Source organism: Dermacentor silvarum, chromosome 7 (assembly GCF_013339745.2).
Source record: "Dermacentor silvarum isolate Dsil-2018 chromosome 7, BIME_Dsil_1.4, whole genome shotgun sequence".
Lineage (NCBI taxonomy): Eukaryota > Metazoa > Arthropoda > Arachnida > Ixodida > Ixodidae > Dermacentor > Dermacentor silvarum.
Genome location: NC_051160.1, coordinates 154,837,323 through 154,847,763, shown reverse-complemented (window position 1 = coordinate 154,847,763; position 10,441 = coordinate 154,837,323). Strand labels below are relative to the sequence as shown.

The window sequence follows — 10,441 nt, the reverse complement described above, 5'->3', positions numbered from 1 at the left end:
GTTTGGCGCCGCCTTCAGACCCATTCGTTCCCTTGCCCGCAAATATACAGTCACATATACCCCGACCTCTTTAGCCAACACTATTCGCAGTGCGGCACGACCGCCACCCTTGCCCACATACTCTGGGACTGCAGCGAGGACCCACCCCCGCCTGATCTCCTGACCACTCCCTCGCCCGAAGCGTGGGATAACGTGCTCCGGAACTCTAGCCTCGACGTGCAACTCCGGGCCATTCAACGAGCCGAGGAGGTGGCGGCCAGGCACCGCCTGACCACCATCCTTCAGTAATTTTTTTTTCACTTAAATAAAGGAGAACGCGCGGTTGTCGACGGGAGCGGACGCGCTTCACATCGACTCCTGCTATTATGCCAATCAACGCAGCCTTAATTTACAGTTACCGCGATATAATTGGTACCAAAGTGTGCGCGAAGGTGCGGGGCATCGACCGGTACCAGTTTTGACCAAGCGGTACGTGATTTTCTCGATTTACGAGGACTCTTCTCTGGTGCGGTGCGGACTTTTCGCTAAGCCTAACGTAGGCCTACCGCGAGTACGCCCACCGGTCGTGACGGGCCCGGCCGCTAGGCCTAACCCGGCGACGACCAAGATGGCGTCCGAAATGAAAGTGGTCACGTCGATGGAAGACAACACGGCGTCAACGCTGGGCATCGGCAGTTTCGGCGGGCGCACGTGCATCGAAGTTCACGGAGAGGACATTACACCGGAAGAAGTCGAAGGCTGGTCGGCCTCCGGCAAGCGCATCAAGCAGATCATGGCCGGCAAGGAAAACGGTGAGTCCGCCACCATTACTCGCCAGTCTAGACCCAAGACCAGGACCAGCTTTGCTAAGAGAGTTGCAGCTTCGGTAACGAAAGCGGCGAGGATGCCGATAGATATGCCGAAAGAAGAAACCAAGGTAGTCATGAGACCACGTGGCGGTCTCAACGTAGCGAAAACAGAGGCTTCAATTATCATGTCGGTCGTCAGGACGGCGGCTCGAGTAACGAAGGAAGAAGCCAAAGCAGACACCATCTGCACAAACGCGCAGGAAAACATAATCGTGGTCAGCACCCCGGACGAGAGGCGCGCCACGCTGTACTCTAAGATCAAAGCCCTTAACATAGGAAGTAAGACATACGAAATCAACGCCTACTGAACGGCGCCAAACGGCACGGTCAAGGGAGTCATCCGAGGTATAGCCGTAGACGATACCCCGGAGGAGACTAGCCGAAAACATCGTGAACCCCTACAACCCCCTAGCGGTGGAGGCGCACAGAATCGGCAATACAACCACGGTCATAGTACTTTTCGCTACCACGGCCATAATACAACCACGGCCATAGAAGAGACGTATGCCCGAATACCAACGCCAAAGTGTGCTTCGGCTGCGGAATCGCGAACCCCAGAGAGGGTCACGAACGCGAATGCAGGCCCAAGTGCAAGCTATGCGGGGGACAGCACCCAACGGGCGAGAGGGAATGCAAAAACAAGTACAAGATGCCGTACGTGGTCAAGAAGCGGCAATGGGAACGCAAGATGGAAGCCATGCAGCAACAACCGGACCCGGAAAGCTCTCCGCCGCGACGAGCGTCGCCTGCCGAGAAACCCCGCGGTGAATCAAAGCAGCGCGACAGCAGCCGCAAAAGGGACGACAGCAAAATAGGCAGGAGCGCCAGTCGCCGCAGACCGTTGCAGTCGAGGGAGAGAGGCTCCTGGGCCGACGCAGTCAAGGCAAACATGGCAGAGAAGAGACAACCACCGGTGCAAAACGCCGCGAAGAAGATCCATGAAGCGAACGGGGTGGAGAAATCCTTGAGACGAGAACGAGAAGCTAAAGCGGAGAATCGCCGAACAGGACGCAACCATCAAGGAAATCAACGAGAAGGTAACGACATTAATTGCGATGCAGCAACAGCAGCAACAGCAGCCGACGCCCGCGCAACAGAGGAAACAAGAGATGACCGAGGACGAACCAGAGGTCGAGGTAGACCCGAGAGTCACGATAGCGGCAGGACCGGCTCCCAAGAGGAGAGCCATAGAGGGCGCCAAAGAACGAAAGATAACGGAGCGAATCGAAAAACAGGGCGACAGACTCGACCATCTTGAGGTGACCAGCAAGGTAACAAACGAACGCCTCACCGCGCTCGAGCAAACGGTTCAGCAGATGACAACCAACACTCAGAGCACGATCCAGAACATGATAGCGCAGATGCAAACACAGCTGCAGGCGCACATACAGGCACAAATGCAAAGTATGGAAGCACAGATCATCGCCAAACTGCAGCAATCATAGCCGGGACAGCACGCATAGCAGTAACCACACCGCCAGTGAGAGCTCTTGGTCTGGCACTGGAATTGCAACGGCTTTACCGGCAAGAGAGCGGTGCTGCTGCAACACTTGCAGCAACAAATGAGGAAACCAGACGTAATAATGATTCAAGAAACACACAGCGAAGAGACACCAAGACTCCCGGGCTACCGGTCGCACGACAGCCCGCCGAGCGAAAGGGACACGTCCAAGGGCAAGGGCAGAGGGGTCTGCACCTTCGTTAGGAAAGGGATCACCTTCATGGAACACGAACTGATCGGCAGAAGCGCCATCGAACACTTCACGGTGGAAGTATTTACGGGCAAGAAGAGGAAGGAGAGCACTTTCCTGGTAAATGTCTACAGCAATCCGTCTCACGGACAACAGAAGTTCAAGGCACTACTTCACAAGGCGAGTAGAGTCGCGGGGAGCAATACGCTCCAAGTGTGCGGAGACTTTAACGCTCCGAACCAAGGCTGGGGCTACCAAAGAACGACGGTCAAGGGAAGAGAGCTGATGCAAGATGCCACCGACGTGGGACTGAGCCTAATCACGGATCCGGTCTTTCCCACCAGAATCGGTACATCGGTTACGAGAGACACCACTCCGGACCTTACCTTCATCAAAACCGAAGGAAGAACGAGACAAGCGGAATGGAGAAACACGGGACAAGAGCTGGGCAGCGATCACTACATCGTGGAGGTCGTCGTACCGCTCGAAGGCCAAGGCAACACCGGCATAAGGAAGCATCGCATTACGGATTGGGACGCCTTTCGAACGGCACTACCCGCGGTGCAACTGGACATTATGGATATCGAACAATGGGCGGCTAACGTCGTTGAGACGACGGAAAGAGCCACCAAAGAGCTGGAAACGGACGAACGGATAGACAAGATGGACAGTCGGCTCGCCCACCTGATACAAGCCAAGCAGTCCATAAAGGCGAGGTGGCAGAAGCAACGAACGAACCGAAGTCTAAGGAAGAAGATCGCCGAGCTCAACATGCAGATCGAGGCTCACTGCAAGGTGCTATGCACCCAACAATGGAATGAGGCCTGCAATGAAGCCGACGGACAGTTACACAAGGGCAAGACGTGGAACATGCTGCAGCACCTCCTCGACGAAACAAAGACCGAGGGCCACCAACACAACAACCTGGCCAGGATCCTACACAAGGCAATCTGCGAACACGGAGAGGACGAGATCAAGCGGAACTTGGACGCCAAGTACCTACCGACCACCCCCACGGAAAGACACCCGGATTACCAAGGCAACGAGAACGAGACGCTAGATCGAGACATCGAGACATGGGAAGTCAGAGCTGCTCTGCAGGATCTCAATGGCAGGTCCGCCGCGGGTCCCGACCGAGTGACCAACAGAGCGCTCAAGAATCTCAACGAAGCGGCCATCGAAACGCTCACGAAATTCTGCAAGTGCTGGCAAGATGGAAGGCTACCCAAGCAATGGAAAGCAGCCAAGACGATCCTCATCCCCAAGCCTGGCAGACCACCAAACATAGAGAACCTCAGGCCGATCTCGCTGACTTCGTGCGTGGGAAAGGTCCTCGAGCACGTTCTCATGAACAGATTGCAGCGTTACCTGGAAGAATCGGAGCTCTACCCGAATTCCATCATAGGGTTTCGGAACAAGCTCGGGACGCAAGACGCCATGATCTTACTGAAGAACGAGATCATCGACGATATGACGGCCACCACGGACAACAGAGCCATACTTGGGCTGGACCTGCAGAGCGCCTTAGATAAAGTGAGGCACTCGGCTATCCTGGCCCAAGTATCCAGGCTAAACATGGGCAGAAAGACATACGAGTACATCAAAGACTTCCTGACGGAATGGACCACCGAAATCTGCGCGGGAGACCTGCAGCTCGAAGAGAAGCTGGGCAGCGTCGGAACCCCGCAGGGCTCGGTGATCTCCCCGTTACTCTTCAACCTCGTGATGATAGGGGTGGGCAACCGGCTAGAAAGAGTAACAGGAGTCCGGCACACCATCTACGCCGACGACGTTACGCTATGGGTACCGCCGGGAGGAAGCGACGGACACATCGAGACAACGCTGCAAGAAGCGGTCAACGCCATCGAGGAGCAGCTGGACGGGTCTGGACTCGTCTGCTCTCCGGCCAAGTCAGAGCTGCTGGTGATTCCACCGAAAGGAGCGGGCAGGAAAAGAAAGAATATGGAATTCAAGTACGAGCATCCCAAGATCACGATCAAGACGGCGGGAGGACAAGTAATACCGGAAGTCGAGAAGATTCGAAAGCTCGGGCTGCTCATCGAGCGAAATCGAGTAAACGGTGAAACGGTGAACAAGCTCGCGGGCAAAGCGGCCGCGGCAATTAGACTCATCAAGAGGGTGTCCAACAGAAGAGCGGGGATGAAGGAGGAGAGCCTGACTAGGGCTCGTTCAATCCTTTGCAGTTAGCCACATAATGTACGTCGCCGCCTTCCACAACTGGAGGCCGAGTGAACGTAACAAGATAGACGCCACCATACGCAAGGCGTATAAGGCGGCACTCGGTCTCCTCGGGAGCACGAGCACCGAAAAATTCATGGCGCTGGGAGTCCACAATACGCTGGACGAAGCCGAGGCACATAGAACAGCGCAACTCGAACGTCTCTCTGAAACGAGAACCGAAAGACAGATACTGCGGGACCTTGGCCTCGAGCCGAGCGAAGGCAAGCAGCAGAACAACGTACCTATACCGGATAGCATCAATAGAAAGCTCAGGGTCTGCCCGATCCCGAAGAACGTCAACCCCGAGCACAACAAGGAGCGGAGGTTGGCGAGGGCCAGGGCTGTCGTGGACCTCCACGCCAGAGAAGAAGGCGCCGTCTACGTGGACGCGGCGTAGTATCGAGGCAGCAGCGACGCATACGCGGCTGTGGTCGTCGGAGCATCGACGGGTGCAACGAAGACCGCAGCGAGCGTCCGGACTCGAGAAGCGCACCAAGCGGAGGAGGTGGCTATCGCCTTGGCCGTCTCCGACCCCGGATGCACTACAGTGCTGTGTGACTCTAGAACGGCAGTGAAGAACTATGCCAAGGGTATGGTATGTAGTGAGGCCGCGCGCATACTGCGCAAGGTCGAAGACATCGGGCGTAAAAGTGCTGCTGTGATCAAGTGGTTTCCGGCCCACATGGGCAGTGACGTGTCGGAACGCGGTAACGCGAACCACAACGAGACGGCCAACGCGGCCGCGCGAGGACTAACCAACCGCGCGGCTGCAAACACGGCCGACTCGGAGTGTTGGTCGCGGTACAGTGCCAAGGACAAGATGACCACCTTCAACGAAATAGTGAAATGGTACAGACTGAACAGACAGACTATGCCCCCACTTCACCCGGGGCTTACCCGGAAGGAGGCAGTGTTATACAGACAATTACAGACAGGGTCCCTGCTCACCCCGGTGCTAGCTAAGCACGTGTGTCCGAGTGTGTACACGAGTGACGTGTGTAGACTGTGTGCGAAGGAGAGAGCTACCGCGGCTCACAACCTTTGGGACTGTGGTATAAATCCGAGAGAAGCCAGTGAGAAGACGACGATCCTGCCGCAGCTAGAGGCTGCAACGAGGATCTACGATCAAGAGACACAACTCAAGGCCATCCAGCAGGTCTCGGCAGCTCTAGGAAGGCAGCAACCTTGCGAAACCGAGGATAAGGGGGGCGGCACCCCCAGGAAGGGGGCGGCGGCCCTCTCAGACCCGCGGAAGTAGCGAGGGAGCAAGACCTCGAGGAGCATAACGCACGAGACTGACGTAGTGGCCGCGTCGCGATGAAAGCTCGTCCTCCCTGCGTGGAGGGAGCCTAATCGACTCTGCAGGCATTCTCAATAAGGTTATTCTCTCTCTCTCTCTCTCTCTTAAATAAAGTATTTCCGTCACGGAAATACGTCACACGAACATACACGAACATAATACAAAGAAAGAAACCAGAAGAAAAAGTTCCACAAACATGCAAAATTTGGAAATCGAACCCACGACCTCTCGGTCCGCGACGATAGATCGCCGAGCGTTTAACCCATTGCGCCACAAACGCATTTGCAGAGAGCTACACAGACGCGCCTTATATATCTAACACTCCTCCGTGTACCCGCGCTCTTGCTCGGGGCGGTGCCGCCGCCTACGAGCAGAAAAGAGAAGTACTGCATTATGACACTAACGCGCACCGACAGTGAACGCTTCGGTGGTCTCAGCACTACGACGCCTCGATGCCAGCATTCGAAGGGACGCTGGCATCAAGAAGCACTACCAACGCGTTCTCGCAGAAGCACTACTAGGTGGCGTTCGCCGTACTCAGCACAGCGGAGCGTGGCCTCCGCAATTAGCTCTGAAATTGTTTCTGAAGTTGATCGCGGAGGCTGCAATTACGACGTTTCTCTCTCTCTCTCCCTCCCGTCCCCCAACAGCCTTTTGCGCGACGGAAAAAGTCGCGTTTGCTCTCTATATATATGGAAACGAGGAAAGAGACGCTTAATTCTGCAGCCCTTCAGGGAGCACGGCGCAGAACGCGCGTTTGCTCTTCGACGTGCGTTCGCTCCCTGTGAAAGCGCGCGTCCCTCGCGCCCTTTCACTCGCACATACAGCGTCCGGAGCATGGCGACTATTTCATCGCCGTTGACGTCATAAGTAACCTGACGGTGACGGCGACGGCGACGCCCACGGCAGAAATCCGCTTTGGAGTGTCCATATAATTGCTATCGCAATAAAACGTTGCGAGGCGAGAAGGTGGTAAAGACTTCCGACGCTGCTCGACGAGTGTCGTTCTGATCTCGTCGAAAACCTCCAAGCCGCCCCCAGAGGCACCGGTAACAGTCACCAACGCCGCGCGCTTTCGGTGCGAACGCGGGCAAAACGCCGATGGCATTGAAAACAGTTCTGCGCGTTGCTGGTGCTGCTGCATGTCCAAGTTTATACAGCTGATAAAACTACTATCCTTACTGCGTATAGCTCCCTACTTATTTGCTGTCACAATTGACGCTTCGTCTTTCGGGTGAAACTGCGGCATTTTTTTTATTACGTGTATTAAGTTCCTCTAAACGCCGCAAAAAAAAAAAAACACCCCGCAGGAGGTGCGTTGCCACAAAAGCATGGATTGCTTCTTTCTTAACCAGCCCCCTTCCTGCAGCGTAAAGAAACGCATTTGGCCCTGAAGTGAATATTGATCAGTCGTATGTACAGATGCTCACAATATAATTTCAAAGCGAAAGCCTTATATGCCCCACGAAACAGAAATTCCGGCGAGCGTCCGGCGTCGGCACCCGATAGCAAGGAAACCCACCTGACCAAGTGGTGACGTCACGTTCTCGGTGCTGGAGCTGCTGCGGTGGTGGTGGTGAATTCTTTATTTCGCCCAAAAAGAGGGGACCAGTCCAAGGACCGGTTGCGCTGGCTTAGAGGAGGTCGGCGGGGATCCCTTGGGATTCCGCGGCCTCCACCGCACGCTGGATGAGCCGACGTTGGTCTGCTGGCTCGGAGCTACGCAGGAGGGACTCCCACGACTCTGGGGTGTTTGTTTTGTCTGTGTTGTCGTGCGTACAAGTCCACGCCATGTGTATGAGAGTGGCCGGAGCTGAGCAGTGTTTGCACCGAGGCGTTATTTGTTGCGGAAAGATTTTACTGTATAAGAGGGGGTGTGGGAAGCTACCTGTTTGTAGTTTGCGCCATTGGACGGCCTCGCGCCTTGTTAGATCACGGTGTGCGGGAGGATATATGCATCTCCCGAGTCGGTAGTACTGGAGGATGTCCGTGTAAGTGGTGAGTAGAGAATCGCGCGAGATAGTGGTGTCAGGGGAATCGGGGCGGTGGATCCTACACTCGGCTCGGCAGCTAAGATCTCGAGCAAGTGTATGCACCTGGACGTTTCCCCTGAGCGATTCATGGGCTGGAGCCCACAGGAGTAAGCGGGATGTGGAGGAGGGGGGAGTAGAATGCAGAATGTGTGATGCCGGGCGAGAGATACGGCCGGCATCGTAGTTGCGGATCGCCTGTTGAGAATCACTTATGACGACTTTGGTAATAGGATCAGCTAGCGCAAGCGCAATGGCAACCTCCTCTGCTGCGGTGACTGTTTCTGCGTTGCGAATGCTGCAGGCTGTGTACCAGCTACGGTGGGGGGCGAGGACTGCCGCCACCATCGCTGGTTTCGAGGGGTGGTAAGAGGCGTCCGTATACGTGACATCTGGACGTCCACTGAAGCGTTTCTCGAACTGTCGTGCACGATCGGCCCGTCTCTCGGCGTGGTGTTCCGGATGCATCCGTTTGGGAATGGGAGGTATTCGGAGATTTTGACGATATTCCTGTGTAAGGTCAATATAATTGGGGGCCGCCCTCGTTGGTGAGATCCCAACTTGCTGCAGTACCGCGCGGCCAGCGTGTGTGAGTGACAACCGCTCGTATTGGGCGGTGAGGGTAGCTTCGATCAGTTCGCTCACGGTGTTGGAGATGCCGAGAGCCATAAGCTTGTGAGTAGCTGTTGACATGGGAAGACCCAGGGCCGTCTTGTATGCTTTTCGAAGTGACGCCTCTAGCCGTTCGCTTTCGGCGCGGATGAGACGTAAGTAAGGTGCGGAGTAGGTGATGCGGGAGCAGATGAAGGCTTGGACGAGGCGCAGGAGGTTGCACTCTCGCATACCTCGGTGCTTGTTGGAGACTCGCTTGAGAAGACGTCCGATCTGTAGCACCGACTGGTCGATGCGTTGGAGCGATATATTGTTGCTGCCGTTTGCCTGTAGGTGTAGGCCCAGAATCCTGATGTGATCTGTACGAGGGATGGGGTTTCCTTGCACCTGGAGGTTGATCTCAGGAAGTATTTTTGGTGGGCGTCGTCCTGGGGACGGGATGATTATATACTCTGACTTAGTCGCCGAGCAGCTGAGGCCAACTGTATCCAGATAGCCTCGGACCCGATCGATGGCGGTCTGGAGAGTCTCTTCGATCTCGCCGTCACTGCCGTGTGTGATCCAAGAGTAAGATCGTCAGCATAAACGCTGTGGTGTAGGTGGGGAATGTCAGCCAGAAGCTTGGGCAGGCCTATCAGTGCAACGTTGAAAAGCAGCGGCGAGAGCACTGAGCCTTGCGGCGTGCCGCGGTTGCCAGGAGAGATGATGGAGGGATGTCCCGTGCCGACGCTGAGTTGTATCTTGCGGTCGGTCAGGAAGTCTCGGACGTATGCATACGTGCGATGTCCGACGCCGAGAGTCTGGAGTTGTTGAAGAATCGCTTCATGGAGGATATTGTCGAAGGCCTTGGCAACATCGAGGCCGACGATGACTTTCGTGTCTAGTGTGCGACGCATGACTACCTGGTGATGGAGAAGAAGCATTATGTCGGGGGCTGCTAAGTGAGGACGGAAACCGAACATCGTGTCTGGTAGGAGGTGGTTGTCTTCGAGGTAGCGAAGAAGTCTGGACTGGATAACGTGTTCCATTAACTTCCCAACACAGGACGTGATAGAGATGGGACGGAGGTTGGCCAAGGTGGGTGGTTTTCCCGGCTTGGGGATGAAGACTAGCTTGGCGCACTTCCATTCCTGCGGGATGGTACCGCTCGCCCAACACTCTTGAAGGTAGTCGGTGAGGGCGTGAATAGAGGCGTCATCTAGATTCCTAAGCATCGTGTTAGAAATGCGGTCGGGGCCGGCCGCAGAATTGGTCTTGAGGCGATTGAGTTCTGCACGGACCTCCGCTAAAGAGATCGGGGCGTCTAGGCCAGGGTTGGCCGAGCCCTGATAGGGGGGAAGGGTGGTCGCCGGTTCGGGGCGGATGTAGGTGTTAATGAGCTCTTGTTTGAGCTCATCTGGTGTCCCAGGATACTGATGGAAGATTCGCTCAAGCTGTTGGCGTGCTCGGAGATCGCCTCCGGCCGGGTTCATTAGATGTCGGAGCAGGTTCCACGTATTACGAGCGTTCGGAGTCTTGTTCATCTGGTCACAAATGTTGTGCCAACTCTGGCGGGTGAGTTCTATTGCATAGTTCTCAATGTTCGTGTGGGCGCGCGCCAGCCGACGGCGGATATCGCGGTCCCATTTTCGAGTGGCGAGAAGAGCTTCGAGCGACTTCTTGCGCTCCCAGAGATGGGCGTAGTAACGGTCGCAGTGTGGGACTGTGTCCTCAACCTCG

At 55.7% G+C, this 10,441-nt stretch overlaps 1 protein-coding gene and 2 pseudogenes across 1 annotated transcript; 2 read left to right on the top strand and 1 right to left on the bottom strand.

Annotated features, from left to right (window-relative positions):
- Positions 1-607: 607 nt before the first annotated feature.
- On the top strand, positions 608-2,293 carry LOC125947025 (uncharacterized; annotated as a pseudogene).
- A 909-nt stretch (positions 2,294-3,202) lies between these two features.
- LOC119457389 (uncharacterized) lies at positions 3,203-6,085 on the top strand (annotated as a pseudogene).
- Positions 6,086-7,651: 1,566 nt separating this feature from the next.
- On the bottom strand, positions 7,652-10,043 carry LOC119459284 (uncharacterized). Its single transcript, XM_049671298.1, is given in 2 exon segments — positions 7,652-9,288; positions 9,291-10,043. Coding segments are annotated over 2 exon segments (2,220 nt in total). The 5' UTR covers positions 9,937-10,043; the 3' UTR covers positions 7,652-7,714.
- Positions 10,044-10,441: the final 398 nt, after the last annotated feature.